At 42.4% G+C, this 19713-nt stretch overlaps 1 protein-coding gene across 2 annotated transcripts in view; it reads left to right on the top strand.

Moving 5' to 3' along the window:
• DYNC2H1 (dynein cytoplasmic 2 heavy chain 1) overlaps positions 1-10280 on the top strand; it is a 508393-nt gene extending 498113 nt beyond the window's left edge. For both annotated transcript variants that reach the window (XM_068266870.1, XM_068266871.1), the window contains exons 87-89: positions 4032-4113; positions 8613-8729; positions 9977-10280. In XM_068266870.1, coding sequence (XP_068122971.1) covers positions 4032-4113; positions 8613-8729; positions 9977-10135 — 358 coding nt within the window. In that variant the 3' untranslated portion in view covers positions 10136-10280. The remainder of the gene's footprint in view (positions 1-4031; positions 4114-8612; positions 8730-9976) is intronic.
• Positions 10281-19713: the final 9433 nt, after the last annotated feature.

Below are 19713 nucleotides of genomic sequence, written 5' to 3' on the forward strand. Positions count from 1 at the left end.
GCTTTTCTGTTAACAATGGCTTTCTTCTTGCCACTCTTCATTAAAAAACGCTAATTTTGTGCAGTGCACGACTAATAGTTGTCCTATGGACAGAGTCTCCCACCTGAGCTGTAGATCTCTGCAGCTCGTCCAGAGTCACCACGGGCCTCTTGACTGCATTTCTGATCAGCGTTCTCCTTGTTCGGCCTGTGAGTTTAGGTGGATGGCCTTGTCTTGGTAGGGTTACAGTTGTGCCATACTCCTTCCATTTCTGAATGATTGCTTGAACAGTGCTCTGTGGGATGTTCAAGGCTTTGGAAATCTTTTTGTAGCCTAAGCCTGCTTTAAGTTTCTCAATAACTTTATCCCTGACCTGTCTGGTGTGTTCTTTGAACTTCATGGTGTTGTTGCTCCCAATATTCTCTTAGACAACCTCTGAGGCCGTCACAGAGCAGATGTATTTCTACTGACATTAGATTACACACAGGTACACTCTATTTAGTCATTAGCACTCATCAGGCAATGTCTATGGGCAACTGACTGCACTCAGACCAAAGGGGGCTGAATAATTATGCACACCCCACTTTGCAGTTATTTATTTGTAAAAAAAAATGTTTGGAATCATGTATGATTTTCGTTCCACTTCTCACGTGTACACCACTTTGTATTGGTCTTTCATGTGGAAATTCCAGTAAAGGGTGCCGAATACTTTTGCAAACCACTGTATATTGACATGGAGTCAGTTGTCTATGTTCTGGTAACCAGGTAACGTGGGTCATTCTTTTGCCTTGTACACGTGCCTGTGTACATCCTCCCCATCTCCTGTTGTCGTTGGTTGTATACAGGTAAGGGAAAGTTGCCCCACAAGCATGCCACACATTTAAACCATGATGTCTTTCTTTAAAAGTTAGTGCACACTCACAGGAAACAAGTCCAGTAATTCCACCTAATCTGGGATAAAAAGAAAGATTCATTACCCTTCCAACAGATGGATACTGGTAACAGTTGTGGGTAAATTCTCCAGAAGCTGGGGACTTTGTGCTTGGCAACACCAGTAGGCAACTTAGATCCTTACATTTGAATGTAATACATCTCTGCACTTTATACACTGTCGGTGTTGCTGTGTTAGCTCCCTGTGTCCCCTTTTACAACCACTGGATCCCCACAAGTATGTTGCTATGAATATTACTGTACTATGGCTTTTGCTATATGTGAACTACCTATATACTGTATATACTCGAGTATAAGCCTAATTTTTGGCCCCAAAAATGGGGGTCTTGGCTTATATTCGAGTCACTACTCTTTTGAAAAAAAAAAAACACAGTGCCCCCACTATATGCACAGTGGTGCATCATCTTAGGGAGACCACACACTTGACATTTCCATGGGAGGTCCCAGCTAACCTCATCTCGAGTTGTAGCCTTGGTAGGCATACAGGGACAGTGTCTACTGAGTGATGAAAATCTTTGCATTCCTATAGCAAGTTTTACATACATGACTATGTGGCTCTGAATTCCTTGCCTTATCTTTATGCCAGCTTAAACTTTGCAACAGGAGTTCTTTGCATGTCCATCTCCATTGTAGGCCTATGTTCTGGCTTATTATTGCAATCTGCTGAATTTATGCTGCTTTTCTAATATATGGTTGTGGCTGGCCATGGCTGTGAGTGGTGTTGTGGTTTTTGCCACCCACGGCTTAAACTCGGGTCAAACATTTTTCCCAGGTTTTTTTTTAATGATAAAAGTTGGATGGTCGGCTTATACTGAGGTATATACTGTAAGCTGTATTTTTGGTTGCAAACCCACTGTGTATCTTGACCAATTTATTGTTCAATAAACTTCTTTTTGATTAAAAAAAAAAAAAAAAGGAAAAGTCCCAAAAGTGTGTCACAAAAAAAAAAATCATGACGTCTTTGCCCTTACCATCCATACCCTCTAAAGCTGAGAGCAAGCATTCTGCAAGATGGCTACCAGCTGTTTGGAACTACCACTCCTGTCCCCACCTGCCTTAGGCATCCTACAGCATGAATATAACTTCTAGTTTGCTGCAAGTACATTACAGAATAAAGTATACAGCGCAGGTTGGTGCTCTTTGTTTCCTCCTTTCTTTTACTGCAGATGATTGCACACGGGTGTAATGGACATCTTCAGGTATTGTCCCTGACATTTCAAGGTGAGGTACCCACCAGAGACCACCCGCCTTTGTAAAATTTTAATAAACACTTTGACCCGCAACTAGACTGTGTTTTAGATTTTTTGCCTTTGTGTGATTAAGCTTGACACCGCTACAATAGAGGGACCGTCGCTCCTTAAAGGAGAACTTCAGCCTAAACAAACGTACTGTCATTAAGTTACATTAGTTATGTTAATTAAAATAGATAGGTAATATAATCTCTTACCCACCCTGTTTTAAAGGGACTCCAAGCACCTCTCATGGGCATGCCTTTAAGACAGACGACTTCCAACAAAGTCGTGCTATGAACCCTTTGGAGGAGCTTCTTACAATGGTCATGCGTGTCACTTCCTCTTCCTGCTTCATTCAGTGATGCACTTCTCTAACAGAGAAGACAGGGTGACCCGGAAGTCATAACATAGCCAAGATGGCAGCCACAATTTTTACATTGAAATCGGACAGAAACTATTTGGTGTAGAACGGCGATTCAGGCATTAAATGTAAGAGGAGAGCACAAGCTACAGAGAGGTATGCATCTTTAAGTACTATGTAGTACTGGTCGGAGTCTTAAACGTGGTGGCTGGATAGTTTCATGGTTAAGGGCTCTGCCTCTGACACAGGAGACCTGGGTTCGAATCTCGGCTCTGCTTGTTCAGTAAGCCAGCACCTCTTCAGTAGGAGACATTGGGCAAGACTCCCTAACACTGCTACTGCCTATAGAGCGCGTCCTAGTGGCTGCAGCTCTGGCGCTTTGAGTCCGCCAGGAGAAAAGCGCGATATAAATGTTCTGTTTTTGTTTGTTTGTTTTATTTGTTAAAGGCATGCCCATGAGAGGTGCTCGGAGTCCCCTTAAAAGAACAGGCAAATGTTTGTGATTTCATGGGTGCAGCCATCTTTTTGGTTGAAAGGAGGTGACAGGGAGCATGAGACACAGTTCCAACTGTCCTGTGTCCTGCTAACACCTCCCAGCTAGGCACGCTAGGCTTCAAATCTCAAATTCAAAATTCAAAATAAAATTCTAAATAAAAAATAAAAAAAAACAAATTTGCGCCAAAACAGCAGAACGAGAACAACAACATCAAAAATCCCATCATGCTTTGCACAGCATCAGGGGGAAAATGCCCGGGCAGCTAAAAATGCGGTCCCGTTCATACACACCCCCAGATCATGCTTTTGTGGACGAGAGCAATCAGTGCTTGCGCAGTTCACAAAGACAGTAAGTGCGCTTGCGCAGAACGCTCCCGGCCACTGGAGCAGGATCAGATGGTGTATGTTGCCAGGATTGCGCATGTTGTCCCAGCAGCGCAACATAGGTGACCAGACCTGAGGCTTCCTCCAACCAAGGGGTTGGAGGAAGCCTCAGGTAAGTAAAAATCCTAAGTTGTTCTTCATCTCAGGTTTCCTTTAAAGAGGAACTCCAGTTTTTAATGTAATAAAAAGTGCTTCATTTTTACAATAATTATGTATAAATGATTGAGTCAGTGTTTGCCCATTGTAAAATGTTTTAAATTCCTGATTTACATTCTGACACTTATTACATGGTGACATTTTTACTGTTGGCAGGTGATGTAGCTGCTGCATGCTTTTTTGGCAGTTGTAAACAGCTATTTCTCACAATGCAGCAAGGTTCACAGATAGGAAACTGCCAGGAGTACCATGGTCCTCAGAGTTTCTTGTGGGAGGGATTTCACCACAATATCAGTCATACAGCGCCCCCTGATGGTCTGTTTGTGAAAAGGAACATATTTCTCATGCAAAAGGGGATTATCAGCCATCGATTGGGATAAAGTTCAATTCTTGGTCGGAGTTTCTCTTTAAAAGAGACAGCAGGGAACCTGCTACTTTGCAACAACTCACTGTTGTGTTTCCTCTCTTCCTAGAACGATGAACTGCTCCATGGATAACCTCAGATTTGTAGCGTCCTGGAAAGGACGCATTCCCGACGCAAAGCTCCAAGTCAAGGTAATAAAACACACAGTAAACATCAAAGAGCACAATGAAAACGCCATGTTCAGACAAGGAGCCTTTCCGGTCATTGGTATGCCGCTCGCCTCAGTACATAATAAAACTGCTTGAAAACTCCATCATGATTTACCTTCCCTGAGCTTCCCTATTAGTCAGGCAGCCCATTGTGTTTTCTGTGTTACTTGGCATCATTTGCAAACGCCGTACAGCTGCATGTGGCCTCTGTAGAAGTCAACAATTAAATTAACAGCCCACAGGATGGTTTATAATGGTCGCTGTCTGGCACCAATCGGTATCGTATAATAATAAGCTCTAGATCTTCGCTTGTCAGCAGTTTTCCTCCTGTAGCTAGGCTTTGTATAATCGCACTTGTTAAGGGAGGGTAGGAGCAGGTCACATGCTAATATGAATGGGAATTTAATATTCATGAAGTGTTGCATTTAGGTTTGTGGAAGGAAATCACACTTGCCTATAAATGTGAGTGTTCTGTTCTGAAACCTGCTACTGTGTGGCCCTCCTTCTGTAGGTGGGATGTATAATGGGTGGCTAAGGGTTTGTACATGAGGATAGATCCTTGGCCTGCAGGATTATTTTGGGCAGTTTCCCAATACAGGAATGCCAAATGAATGCACACAAGTATCAGGGCTGGCGTTCTGAAAAGCCACAAAGGCTCGGGTCAGGATTAGGCATTAGGAAGGAGGAGATATGATGTAACGTTAAAGAGACACTGAAGCAAAAAAATAAATTATTACATAATTTGTATGTGTAGTACAGGTAAGAAATAAAACATTAGGAGCAGAGACATGAGTCTAATATTGTTTCCAGTACAGGAAGAGTTAAGAAACTCCAGTTGTTATCTATGCAAAAGAGCCATTGAGCTCCACCACTTTCAAAGTCGCAGAGAGCTCTGTCTTCTGAAGCTTACTAACTCAAGTGTCTGGTACAGTATTTGTTGTTTTCCTGAAGAGGACAGGTCAAAAATTCACTAGCCTGCTCTGTAAACTCATTTAGAATGCTGAGTAATGTGTAAACTGCAAATATTAGAGAATTATGCAATGTTATAAAAAAACACTATGTAACTGAAAATAAAAATATGAGAATATTTTCTTTGCTACTAATGTTCTAGTAATTATCCGTACTGCACAACCAATTCATTATATCATAATTTTTTTTGTTCGCTTCAGTGTCTCTTTAAGGAAGGGAGGTTAGGATTAGGCATTAGGTAGGATTTTGTGTTAAAGCTGAACTGAAGATAAAAAAAAAAAACAGAGTTTCACTTACCTGGGGCTTCTGCCAGCCCCTTGCAGCCGCCCTGTCCTGCGCCAGTCCTCCATGATCCTCCGTTCTCCCGCCGCCAGCTAGTTTTGGTTTGGTCGGCTTGTAAGTCAAAGGGTCACTGGGAATGTGCAGCCCTGTCACGCATAGCCTTGTTCGCGTTCCAGTCCGCAATAGCAGGAGGCTATTGCGAACAGGAGCGCAAGCAAAGCTAACTGTGGCCAGAGCTGCGCAGGTGCAGTTGACCGTCAGCAAAACCAAAACTAGCTGGCGGCGGTGGAACGGAGGATTGTTGAGGACCGACACAGGACGGCTGCAAAGGGCTGGCAGAAACCCCAGGTAAGTGAAACTTTTTTTTTTTTATATCTTCAGTTCCGCTTTAAGGGTTTAGGTTAGGGTTGGGTTTTAGGAAGGCGCAGGTAAGCATGAAACTATAGTTTATCAATAGGGAGAGATGTCGCAAATATGTATATATATATATCACTAAGAGCATTGTTGAGTATCAAGTACTTTGCCTATACTATATTGGTCTCAGTATTAAACATACTGTACTGGAATGCCCAGGATAAATGTATGCCTGGGAGTCGCGTTAGCAATTCTCTCACGTCTTTGTTTTATATTTACTGGTCTTTCTAGACTCCCAGTCACATTTGTAATCTTATCGCTTTGTAAAGCATGAAATAAAGAGGCTGACAAAAGCAGGAACTTTTCTTTGAGAACACAACATGCCCGGAGCCTGGAGCCCCTCCCTCACACCTACACACCCCACCATCCTTCTTCTGCTGAAAAGGGTGCCACCAAACGGTTTCCTGTCCTGAGCTGTACAGGGGAACTTTCCTCGGAACAGAACAGTGGTTACTTGGATGTCACCGTTCAAGACATCAATGACACTTGAAAAATAAAAGGCAAAATCTAGCTTGTGTTACACACTATTGTTCCATGGACTCTCATACTCTCCCCGTAGCTGCAGAGATTCCAGAAGATAGAAGCTGCCTATTGATGGCTCCTACGTCACCCATTGTTTTGCGGTGGGTGTAATATTCCCCGCATGGCGATATTATTTATTTTGGCCTCATCTGTGTTTGGGTTGAGCATTGTTCAGCCACGCCAAATGGCTTGTTTAACGACATTGTTCCATTAAAGCACGCCTAGCCTTTGAATAGCTGGATTTGTGCGCTGAACAATAAGAGAATAATTAAAGGAAGTTGATTGATGATAATAGCTGCTCATTTAGGTGTCTTTAATCCTGCCATTATGTTTAGGCAGTGATATTAAATGGACTCTAGTGCACATGTGTCACTTGTATCAGCGCAGCAAGCTAAGTAATGAGATCCATTCCTTCTGTGTGCTCATCGCTTGTAACTGGATTTACTAACACATAAATAGAAATCTTTGCAGAAATTTCAATAATTTACATAAATGGCAGCGCATCCAAAACCCGGCTGCATCTGAATGGCTTAACAGTAAGAAGGCGTGTAGAGCCTCTTAAAGGCATAAATGCACCCAATTGAATCCAAAACTGGTGCTTTAATTTTACACTTATGGAGGATGTTGGCTTCTAAAACAGTTTGCACGCAAAAAAAAAAAAAAGTTGTACTAGACTCTTCCACCGCAGTGAGGTCTTCCTCACTGCAGTGGAAGTGAGTTTGTTGGCACAAGCATAAACTGTGCTCTACTTCCAGGCTTTGTATTTGTGTGCACATTATTGCTTCCATTCTCCCCGCTGTGCACGTCCCATACCCTTACTTTAGAACTGCACTGTCTGCTAGAGGGCCAGACTCAGCACCAGACACCCTAGGCATGTGCCTAAAGATGCCAGCGAGTTGAGAGGTAGCTATCACAGTTTAGAGAACTTGTTCTCATCAGCATGGAACTGTGCTGACATCGCCCCTGGAGTGTAGAGCTCTGGATTGGCATGCTCCCTTGGCAATGACTAGCCAGACTCTGTGCATGTAGCATGGAGAGTTATGTTCCAGGGGTGGTGGAGTCCGCGTGGCTCCAGGATGGTGACAGCAGGCATGCTGGCCGGGCAGGTGAAGGGTTGAAGACTGGATTGCCGGGCCAGCCAAGGAACTTGAGCAGCCACCAAACATGCTGTGCGGTACGCTGGGTGATCTCACCTTTACACCCAGATTTGGGTTTCATGGGTTTGGCAGAGGGCGGAGTTTAGAGCCACAGAACTTTTTTGCTTATAGGCTCCTGAGATATAAAATCTGCCCCTGGCCTGCTATGATTATTACTATGCTCCTGCAATTGTACTGTACCTATGTACTGTTCCAAACCCAATTCCAGACAGGACCCAGTCATGCTTGGCGAAAAAAACGATTCTGATTGTGAATTAACCTATTACCAGCTTCAAAAGGGTTATCTCATTTGAAATAAGTGCACTGCATTTGACCGCAGTTGGCAGAGCTCCTTGTGCTGTAAATTCTAGGAATGTTTTGCTCTCTCTCTCTGCTAACAGAAAACAGCAGAAGTCCTCTGTTATTGTCTTTCACTGCCCCCTATTGACAAGTGGCCATATATACACATTACAGAAGTACTAATTAGAAGCAAGGAAATGTAAGAAATAAAAAAAAAGTGCTAAAATAAATTGGCTTTTAGCACTTGCAAAGCTGTGAATAGATTGGCTGCTAAAGGGTTAAATGTGTATGGGATTTTAAAAGGTTTTTTTAGTTTGAGCTCTTCATCCTGCCCTGTTTTGAAACTCTGGACAGAAATGGAGTTCAGAAACTCCCTGTAACGTCCTTGTCATGTCCTGAAATGTGACAGTTACAAAAGATAAGCGATTTCTTGGAGATAAAAGGCCCTTTTTCCTGGAATTTCTAATAAACTGTACATAACCCATTGTTGATGTGAGCAGGGCTATTTGTGTCATTGTTCATGGTGTCTGCTGACATAGCTGAGCCCGGCAAGAAGTCCAGGCAGCCTATTGCAGCGCGGCTTCCTCCGCCACACAATGCTACCTGGCAGACTGTCCTCTCTGCACTTTCTATATTGCATAAGCAAATTCCCGTCTCCTGGAAGCCAACAATGAGGAATAGTTAAGGTGTTTGTTTTGAAGTTGAGTTTCCTCTTCTCACACATCCCAGCGCATTCCTGCTCTTCCTGTTATTTACATGCATGCCTGAGGCTCCAGGCTCCACTTGTCACGTAATTATCACATACAATTAACATGGTCACTTGTAGCTAATGATGATCTCTTGTGCTTGTGGTTGTAGATCAGTGGACTGCAGTTGGAAGGATGCAGCTTTGACGGAAACCGTCTCTCGGAAAACCAGCACGACTCACCGAGTGTATCTATGGTGCCTTCCTGCTATATGGCCTGGGTTACACAGGTATGGTAGTGTCCATTGTAAGAGCCTCGGTTTTATCATTGTTATTGTACCTTAATACAGCACCGCCGCATTTCCTTCAAACCATCATCAAGGACAACACTCACCCTGGAAACACCTTGTTTGAGCTCCTTCCATCGGGTAGACATTTTAGATCAATCTGCATACACACAAACCATCTTTTTCCCATCTACCATAAACTTGATAAACTCTGAATCCTCCCTGAAATTATTAACACTGTGTACAAATTGTTTACATATTGAAATACCTGGCATACTTGTATAATTCTTCTGTTTCTCCCTGTGTTACTAACACTATCTTCCCGATATGCACCTTGAGGCTGTCATGAAAAGTAATTTTGTTGTGTTACAAAATGACAATAAAGTGCTTGAATCTTGAATCTTTCCAAAGTACAATGAACTGTACACGTCACTCAGTATCCCTCAGTATGGATCACAATCTAATCTCTCTATCACAGTTGGGCAGCACAGTAGTGTAGTGGATATCGCTCTCGCCTGGCAGCGATGGGTTCCCGGTTTGAGACTCAGCCAGGGCATTCTGGTTTCCCACCCACATCCCAAAAACATACAGGCCAGTTATGGTAATTGGCTTCACCTAAAAAAATTGGCTCTAAATTATGATAGACAAATGATTATGGTAGGTAAACTATGACTAAAGGCCCGCAACCACTACTTAAATTCTCAGATGACTGCAATTTTTTTGAGCAAGGAGCGATCATTTCCACAATCTCACGATGTGGGTAGAGGCAAATGATATTTGGTGACAACAAGCGTCACAGTGGACCAGATCTTTAAGTTTTTGTATAGATTGTACTCAATTGGCCATATCTCTTTTTTATAAACCAATCTAATTATGTATTTGAAGCAGAGTTCATAATTTTTCAATTATTCCACATACAAATTACTGTTAGAGCTAATGGCATCCACATAAACAGTATTTTTTGTTCTATCTTTTGAACACAAAGACTTGCGCCTTTGTAATTATAATTTGTAATTATATCAGTAATTACGGTCGTGTTGCTAGTTCAGATATAAGTAGCACAGTCAGGCCTCTAGTGTGAATAGCGTTCTATAGCAATGAAATGGCATTCCCCCTGTAGGCCTGCATTGCGCTCAAGATTTTTACTGCATTATGATAAATTGCTCCTCCCTAGGCTTGTGGTAGTGTGAAGTCATTAATGATAGGAGGTTACAGGTGACATGACTCCTTGTGCTTTATTCCATCCACAGCAGTCATCAGGCATATATTTCCCGGAGGATTGCATCTCTCTACCCGTGTACACCAGTGCCGAGAGGGAGCGCGTCGTCACCAACATTGACGTTCCCTGCGGTGGAAGCCAAGACAAGTGGATACAGTGCGGGGCTGCGCTCTTTCTGAAAAACCAGTAGGGGAATCCGAGGATATTACTTTGCTGTAAAATGTCATCTATAATTTATTGCTCCAATGTCATATATATATTGTTTATAGCTCGGTTATTGAAATTATAATTGTTACATGGTACTTAAAAGTCTGCATAAATTTATTTAAAAAAAATGTCTCCGCTGTATTTTTTGAGAGTACATATTGACGCACTGCCTGGTGAGTTAAGCGGCAAGGTGATGCTTTACTGGCGCCCTATTCTTATACTAACCCCCCTAATGGCCAACACTAACCCCTCCCCCTTAATGCCTAACACTAACCTGCTCCTAATGCCAAACACTAACCTCCCTCCTAATACCGAACACTAACCCCCCCCCTAATGCCCAACACTAACCCCTCCCCCTTAATGCCTTACACTAACCTGCTCCTAATGCCTTACACTAACCTGCTCCTAATGCCTTACACTAACCTGCTCCTAATGCCGAACACTAACCTCCCTCCTAATACCTAACACTAACCCCCCTAATGGCCAACACTAGCCCCTCCCCCTTAATGCCTAACACTAACCTGCTCCTAATGCCTTACACTAACCTGCTCCTAATGCCAAACACTAACCTCCCTCCTAATACTGAACACTAACCCCCCCCCCTCCCTAATGCCCAACACTAACCCCTCCCCCTTAATGCCTTACACTAACCTGCTCCTAATGCCTTACACTAACCTGCTCCTAATGCCTTACACTAACCTGCTCCTAATGCCGAACACTAACCTCCCTCCTAATACCTAACACTAACCCCCCTAATGGCCAACACTAGCCCCTCCCCCTTAATGCCTAACACTAACCTCCTCCTAATGCCTTACACTAACCTGCTCCTAATGCCAAACACTAACCTCCCTCCTAATACTGAACACTAACCTCCCCTAATGCCCAACACTAACTCCTCCCCCTTAATGCCTTACACTAACCTGCTCCTAATGCCTAACACTAACCTGCTCCTAATGCCAAACACTAACCTCCCTCCTAATACTGAACACTAACCCCCCCTAATGCCCAACACTAACCCCTCCCCCTTAAAGAGAATCTGTATTGTTAAAATCGCACAAAAGTAAACATACCAGTGCGTTAGGGGACATCTCCTATTACCCTCTGTCACAATTTCGCCACTCCTCGCCGCATTAAAAGTGGTTAAAAACAGTTTTAAAAAGTTTGTTTATAAACAAACAAAATGGCCACCAAAACAGGAAGTAGGTTGATGTACAGTATGTCCTAACATAGAAAATACATCCATACACAAGCAGGCTGTATACACCCTTCCTTTTGAATCTCAAGAGATCATTTGTGTGTTTCTTTCCCCCTGCAGCTATCTTCCACTGAAGTGTCAGGCTGTTTCTTCCTGCAGAGTGTAGACAGCTCTGCCTAAGTAATTTCTCAGTATGTGAAAGCCCAGCCAGCTCAGAGGAGGATTTATCCAGCTTGTAAAAGATAATAGAGCAGAGAGAAGCTGCACTAATCTAAATAACACGCAGCAGTGTGCAGAGAGGGGCCTGGAGGGGGGAGATGCATCACAGAACCACAACACTGAAGAACTTGGCAGCCTTCCAGACACAGGCTGACAAGTCTGACAAGAGAGAGATAAGTTGATTTATTACAGAGATGGTGATAGTAGAACGTGCTGCAGTAAGCCAGAACACATTAGAATAGCTTTTGGAACTTGTAGGATGATAAAAAACAGGATGCAATTTTTGTTACGGAGTCTCTTTAATGCCTTACACTAACCTGCTCCTAATGCCTTACACTAACCTGCTCCTAATGCCTTACACTAACCGGCTCCTAATGCCGAACACTAACCTCCCTCCTAATACCTAACACTAACCCCCCTAATGGCCAACACTAGCCCCTCCCCCTTAATGCCTAACACTGACCTGCTCCTAATGCCTTTTACTAACCTGCTTCTAATGCCAAACACTAACCTCCCTCCTAATACTGAACACTAACCCCCCCTAATGCCCAACACTAACCCCTCACCCTTAATGCCTTACACTAACCTGCTCCTAATGCCTTACACCAACCTGCTCCTAATGCCTTAGACTAACCTGCTCCTAATGCCGAACACCAACCTCCCTCCTAATACCTAACGCTAACCCCCCTAATGGCCAACACTAGCCCCTCCCCCTTAATGCCTAACACTAACCTGCTCCTAATGCCTTACACTAACCTGCTCCTAATGCCAAACACTAACCTCCCTCCTAATACCGAACACTAACCCCACCTAATGCCCAACACTAACCCCTCCCCCTTAATGCCTTACACTAACCTGCTCCTAATGCCTTACACCAACCTGCTCCTAATGCCTTAGACTAACCTGCTCCTAATGCCGAACACTAACCTTCCTCCTAATACCTAACACTAACCCCCCTAATGGCCAACACTAGTCCCTCCCCCTTAATGCCTAACACTAACCTGCTCCTAATGCCTTACACTAAACCTCCCTCCTAATACCTAACACTAACCCCCCTAATGGCCAACACTAACCCCTCCCCCTTAGTGCCTAACACTAACCTGCTTCTAATGTTTTACACTCCCCCCTCCCCAATGTTTAACACTAACCCTCCTCCTAATACCTAACCCTAACCTCCCTTCCTGATTTCCGAATGCCAAACACCAATCTCCCTCCTAATGCCTAACACTAACCTCCCTACCTAATGCCTAATACTAACCTCCCCTTGTAATGTTTAACATTTACCCCCTCTAATGCCTAACACTACCCCCCCCTTTTAATGTCCCAAACTTACCTCCCCCTAATGGAGCTTAGTATGAGAACTAGGTTAGTTAAAGTGGATCCGAGATGAACTTTTACTCATTGCATAATTGTGTTCCTTTCCTATTGTTTATAGGGCATTCCTCAAGCCAAATACTTTTTTGTTTTTGTTTTAAAGCAGTAGGATCAGCCATACTATGCCAGGGGGAAAAACACACATATATAAGTAGATAAATACTTGATCTACTTACATAACATATGTATTATGCTGTCCACGGTTTGATTTCAGTGAATGTTATATAGTAAATGACGAGAATTCTGTTCCTGGTGGGGGCCGTGTCAATCGCTTAGTCACCTCAGCCTTGCTTGTAAACACAAGTGAGTAGGGGATTAGGTTTCAAATAAGCAGCTAGCAGGGAAATAAAGGGAAGAGGAGGAATAGATTATAGATAAAAGAACCCCCAGCATGCAATTCTTTGGCACAGACTACTAAAGGGCCAGTGCTCCTTAAAGGGGAACTTCAGCCTAAACAAACATACTGACATCAAGTTACATTAGTTATGTTAAGTAGAATAGATAGGCAATATAATCTCTTACCCACCCTGTTTTAAAAGAACAGGCAAATGTTTGTGATTCATGGGGGCTGCCATCTTTGTCATGGGGGCAGCCATCTTTTTGGTTGAAAGGAGGTGACAAGGAGCAGGAGACACAGTTCCAACTATCCTGTGTCCTGATTACCCCTCCCAGCTGCACGTGCTAGGCTTCAAATGTCAAATTCAAAATGTAAAAAAAAAAAATTGCACCAAAACAGCAGAACGAGAACAATACAATTAGAAATCCCATCATGCTTTGCACAGCATCAGGGGAAAAAAGGCCGGGCAGTTTTCTTCTGTGCAGCTAAAAATGAGGCTTGTATAAGAGAAACAAAGTTCTGATGCTGTGAAATTGTTAAAGAAACACAAAGCCTTTTCAGTGCTGCTGAGTCGATTTTTAGTCCGGGGGTTCACTTTAAGTATGTGATAACTCCAAATCATAACAGCAGAAAAAGTTTGGAAAGTTTTCAATGCAGGATTAGCATCTTTATAACTTAAAGAGAATCTGTACTCTGAAATTCTTACAATAAAAAGCATACCATTCTATTCATTATGTGCTCCTGGTCCCCTCTGTGCTGTTTCTGCCATTCTCTGCTGCAAACCTGGCTTGTAATTGCCAGTTTTAGGCAGTGTTTACAAACAAACTAACCAGCTTCTAATAGGCTCAGCTAAGCAGAGTGTGTTAGTCACACAGAGCCTGCAGGGGGTGTGTACAGCTTCTAGCTAATCACAAGCAGCCCTGCACATTCCAGTCTGACTGCCTCAGCCTGACTGTGCCGACTATAGAGAGAAGATTAGATCATATAACAGAGATAACACAGCTACTGTGCAATTAGGAAAAGCTGCAGTAAGCCAGACCACATTAGAAAAGGCATAGGAACTTATAGCATAGAAGAAATAAAGATAAACAATTTGTTACAGAGTCTCTTTAACTAGTTCAGCCTTCAGTCGTTTTCACTTTATGCATCCGAGGAATGTTCACCTCCCATTCATTAGCCTATAACTTTATCACTACTTATCACAATGAACTGATCTATATCTTGTTTTTTCCGCCACCAATTAGGCTTTCTTTGGGGGGTACATTTTGCTAAGAGCTACCTTACTGTAAATGCATTTTAACAGTAAGAATAAGAAAAAAAATGAAAAAATGCATTATTTGTCCGTTTTCGGCCATTATAGTTTTAAAATAAAACATGCATCCATAATTAAAACCCACGTATTGTATTTGCCCATATGTCACGGTTATTTCACCGTTTAAATTATGTCCCTATCACAATGTATCGCGACAATATTTTATTTGGAAATAAAGGAGCATTTTTTTCCGTTTTGCATCCATCACTATTTACAAGCTTATAAAAAAAAATAGAGAGAAATATTTCATCTTTACATAGATATTTAAAAAGTTTAGACCCTTAGGTAAATATTTATGTGTTTTTTTTTTTTAATAGTAATGTTTTTTTTTTTTTTTATTAAACATTTTATGTGGGCATTTTTGGGAGGGTGGGATATAAATAGTGCTTTATTTGGGGAAATATTTGTGTATTGCAATGTATTTTTACTGTTACTTGTAGTTTTACTTTTTGGCCACAAGATGACAATCTTGAGTTTGTTTACATGACGTCACTCTAAGCGTACAATGTACGCTTAGAGGGACAGAGCTTCATAAAAAGCGTAGCTTCCGAGAGAAGCTGTCGCTTTTTCAGCGGGGGAAAGGAATCAGTGATCGGGCACCATAGCCCGATACATTGATTCCTGGGCTACCGAATCCGCGGCCGGGAGTGCGCATGCACGCGCGCGATCGGCCGCGGCAGCGCGGACGTGCACGTGGCCTCCTGGACGTAGGTACTACGTCCAGGAGGCATAAATGGTTAATACTCTCAGACCAGTTGCTGTTGAAATTTGATTTTTATGGTGACGCTTTAAAGGGATCCAAGTACCTTTTTTTCTGTGGTTTGTCCTGGTTTCTAATAGCTGTAGGTGCTGCCATTATTCATCCAAAAGAAGGTGTAAATGTAATCAAGTGTGTCTTCTATAAACTGTTTGAACTACAGTTTCCTGTCTCCCCACTACCCCTGCTGATGAAAGTTTTTGTTTGATCAGTGCAACTGCTAATTCCAGCAGTCCTTATCTGCCTGCTATTTCTGGGGACGACAGGCCACGGAAGTAGGGCAATAAAAGCCTGTAACACACATTTAAATGTAAAAAAAGAGCTACAATGGATTTTTCTTTAGCAATGAGCCACGTTGTTAGCATGCATTTTTAATGTGCTATTGAGATGCCTGGAGTGCTAAAAATGCTACTCGGTTAACTTTAAGGTCATCGTAGATGTCAGCAAAATTACCAATATTTTACTATCGGTAATAGCAGGCACTCAAATTCTCAGGTGCCTTTTTTGAATGTAGGCCCTCTATGTTGCTATGCAGCTGGACCATAACCTGGGCTTCTCTTCTACAGAAAGTTAGTAAGGGCTTGTTTACACCTACGGTGTTTTCGCCTTTTTTTAAGAGCCAGCGATTTTCTAAATTTTCAAAAAGCGCTGCCTGTACCATTGTTGGGGAGATTTGCCTCAATGAAAGGTATAGGGAAATCGCAAAACGCTGGAAAAAGCGCTTTGTATGGCCATTTCCCCAGCGCTTTTAAAGTGAACCTCCGGACTAAAAATCGACTCAGCAGCACTGAAAAGGCTTGGTGTTTCTTTAACAGTTTCACAATATCAGAACTTTGTTTCTCTTATGCAAGCCTCATTTTTAGCTGCACAGAAGAAAACTGCCCGGGCTTTTTTCCCCTGATGCTGTGCAAAGCATGATGGGATTTCTGATTTTGTTGTTCTCGTTCTGCTGTTTTGGTGCATTTTTTATTTTACATTTTGAATTTGACATTTGAAGCCTAGCGTGTGCAGCTGGGAGGGGTAATCAGGACACAGGACAGTTGGAACTGTGTCTCCTGCTCCTTGTCACCTCCTTTCAACCAAAAAGATGGCTGCCCCCATGACAAAGATGACAGCTCCCATGAATCACAAACATTTGCCTGTTCTTTTAAAACAGAGTGGGTAAGAGATTATATTACCTATCTATTCTAATTAACATAACTAATGTAACTTGATGACAGTATGTTTGTTTAGGCTGAAGTTCCCCTCTAAGAATAAATATATTTTTTATATATTATTTTCTAGGTCAAAGAGATCACTTCCGGACTTGAGTCAGGAAGTGAACAAAGAAATTGCTCTGCAAAAGCGCTTTACAAAAAATCCCTAGCACGCAGGTAAGCGCCGCGAGGCGTTAATAAAAACTCACAAAATCGCAAAACGCTGGCCTCAGCGATCGCGATTTTTAGATGTGAACAAAGCCTAAAGGTGCCCATACATGGTACAATTTTTTCATCTAATCTTACCATTTCTATGTAGTATAAGGGAACTTCCTAAATTATCCTTTCAGTATATTCACTTAATTTACCCTTATACTACATGGAAATGGTAAGATTGGATATAAACACTTGTACCATGTATGGGCAACATCAGAGGGTTTTCCAGTCGAGTTCTCGGTACAAAAGCTGCCGATTTCTCAAAAACACAATAATGGGTGAAGTGTGGGAAGGTAGACTCTTTACTTCTGTATAGGATGTGATAGAAAATTCCATTGATTAACTTTTGCTTCAGTTTAGGAATGATTAACCTTCGCACTTAAAATGCAGCTCGGTAATTGCTCATCTGTCATACGCATAATAAAAGGCAATATAAATGTTTCATTAATATTGCACAATACTATCCATTCACCTGCCTGCGCAGAATGATGGTGACATTAAACAGGAACTCACAGCTTAGAGGCTGCAGTGATGTGCTGATCCTGTACAGCAGTGATCAGTGTGTGTTCCATTTACTGGCAGGCACTGTATACATTTACTGCCAACTACCGTTTACTGTCTGCTGATCTGTAAAATGCATCCGACCTATTCATGCATACCCAGCATCCCTCTTAATGTGTAGGATCCTGTCTCACTGTAGAATGCATGTGCCATTGCAGTAAACCTAGCAAAACACGTGGTATGCAAATGGATGGCAAGCATTTGGGCAGACTAATGAACCAGTGAGACAAACAATGGAAAATTCAGGGCATCTTTAAAGGACACCTGAAGTGAGACAGATATGGAGGCTGCCATATTTATTTCCTTTTATACAATACCAGTTGACTGGCTGTCCACTGCTGATCTTTCTGGCATCAGTACTGTTTGTGACCCCTGAAACATGCACGTGGCTAATCTAATCGGACTTCTGTCAGAGCAGCACATCTGCATGCTTGTTCAGAGTCTATGGCTAAATATATTAGTCACAGGATCAGCAGGACAGCCAGGCAATTTGCAATGTTTAAAAGGCAATAAATATGGCAGCCGCCATATCTTTTTCAATTCATGTGACTTTTTACACCAAAGTGTGTACTCTTCCCTAAAGCTATATTATTATTAGTTATTGTATTTATAAAGTACCAAGATATTACGTAGCGCTGTACAATAAATAAGGATACATACAATGAAAACATGGGGTAGCACAGGATTATACAAAATAGTTTATACAAATAGGTTATATATGTAAACGGAGGAGGGGGCTTACAATCGAAAGGATTTAATTTATCTAAAGCTTTTACGTTATAGCAGGTGAAGACTTAAAGTGGTCTGAAAGCCCGCATTTCTACTTTGCTCTAAAAGATTCCTCATAGCTTGAAAGCTACTATCCCAGAATTTTTTTTTTAGCAGAACATTACTGAAATGGTAAAGAGAACCAGAGAGGAATGATTTTTTAAAATAGAAAAAGAGTTTATACATACCTGGGGCTTCTTCCAGCCCCATAAGCCTGGATCGCTCCCACGCCGCCATCCTCCACTTCCTGGATCCGCCGGTACCGGGCCCGTCACTTCCGGCGTACGCGGCCAATTGTCCCCATCACAGGGGCTCCCTCCATACCCGTACGCATGAGGCTGCGCAGTAGGCAGCCGCACGCGTACCTGTATGGAGGGAGCCCCTGTGATGCGGAGAATTGGACGCGTCCGCCGGCCGACTGGCGGTAATGACGGGACCCGGTATCGGCGGTTCCAGGCAGCGGAGGACGGCGGCGTGGGAGCGATCCGTGCGTATGGGGCTGGAGGAAGTCCCAGGTATGTATATTTGATCCTCTCTGGTTCCCTTTAAACAAAGCAGATTGTCCTGTTATGCAGCTTCAAATCTGCATCCAAATTGGAGATAACAGTATCTTTGAATGCATTCCAATGTTGTCAATGTGTGTAAACACTGTCTAACAATTGAAGGAGCTCTCTGTGCTTCAGACACACACACAATAAAGAAAAGCTCATTAGAAGATGTTAATATATAATAAAAAGCAGTTTGAATAAAATGCAATGACCGCTTTTAGGGCACGATAAACTACACTTTGGAAACTTGTAATTTGTAAACAGACAATATTACCTGTGCACAAAAGCAAATATGATAACTGTATGAGTAATAAAAAGTAGGAAAACATGTTTTTATTGAATGTTATGTCAGAGTTTCAGACCACTTTAAAGTTAACCTAAACCCTGTGGAAGAGTTTGGGTCCTCTTTAAAGAGAACACGAGGTGTCAAAAAAAGTAAATACATACCGAAGCAGAGGGAAGCCCCTGGATCCCACCACACTGTCCTCTGGTTACCTTTTGCTGCCCGGGACCCTTCGCCTGTATAGTGATGCAGAGCGCAAGCGGCTCCGGCCTTAAAGAGGAACTGTGGTGAAAATAACAATAAATAAAATTGCATTTTGTTTACAATATCCCTTTACAGATTATTTTGTCAGCGTTTGCCCATTGTAAAATCTTTCCTGACCCTGATTTACATTCTGAGATTTATCACTGGTGGCGACATCTTTAGTCCTTCCAGGTGATCTGCGCTGAATGTTTGTTTACTGAGAGTTCTATGCACAGAGGGAGATATTGCTTGCTTGGCAGTTGGAAAAAGCTCACAGACAGCACAATTAAAGGGAAAGAGGCGCCCTGGTATGTATAAAATGTATTAAAACCAGTTTAAAATCGAAGAAAAACCAATAGCAAAGGGAGCCTGTCTTTGCTATTAGTTTTTCTTCTAATTGGCACTGTGATTGGCCTGAGGAAGCGGGATAAGACTCGTGAAACGCGTTGCCTGTGCTAAATAAAATTCTTTGTTTATACACGAATTTCGTTATTGAGGTAAACCGCCTCACCTTTTTCGATTTTAAACTGGTTTTAATCCATTTTATACATA

Source organism: Hyperolius riggenbachi, chromosome 2 (genome assembly GCF_040937935.1).
Source record: "Hyperolius riggenbachi isolate aHypRig1 chromosome 2, aHypRig1.pri, whole genome shotgun sequence".
Taxonomy (NCBI): Eukaryota; Metazoa; Chordata; class Amphibia; order Anura; family Hyperoliidae; genus Hyperolius; species Hyperolius riggenbachi.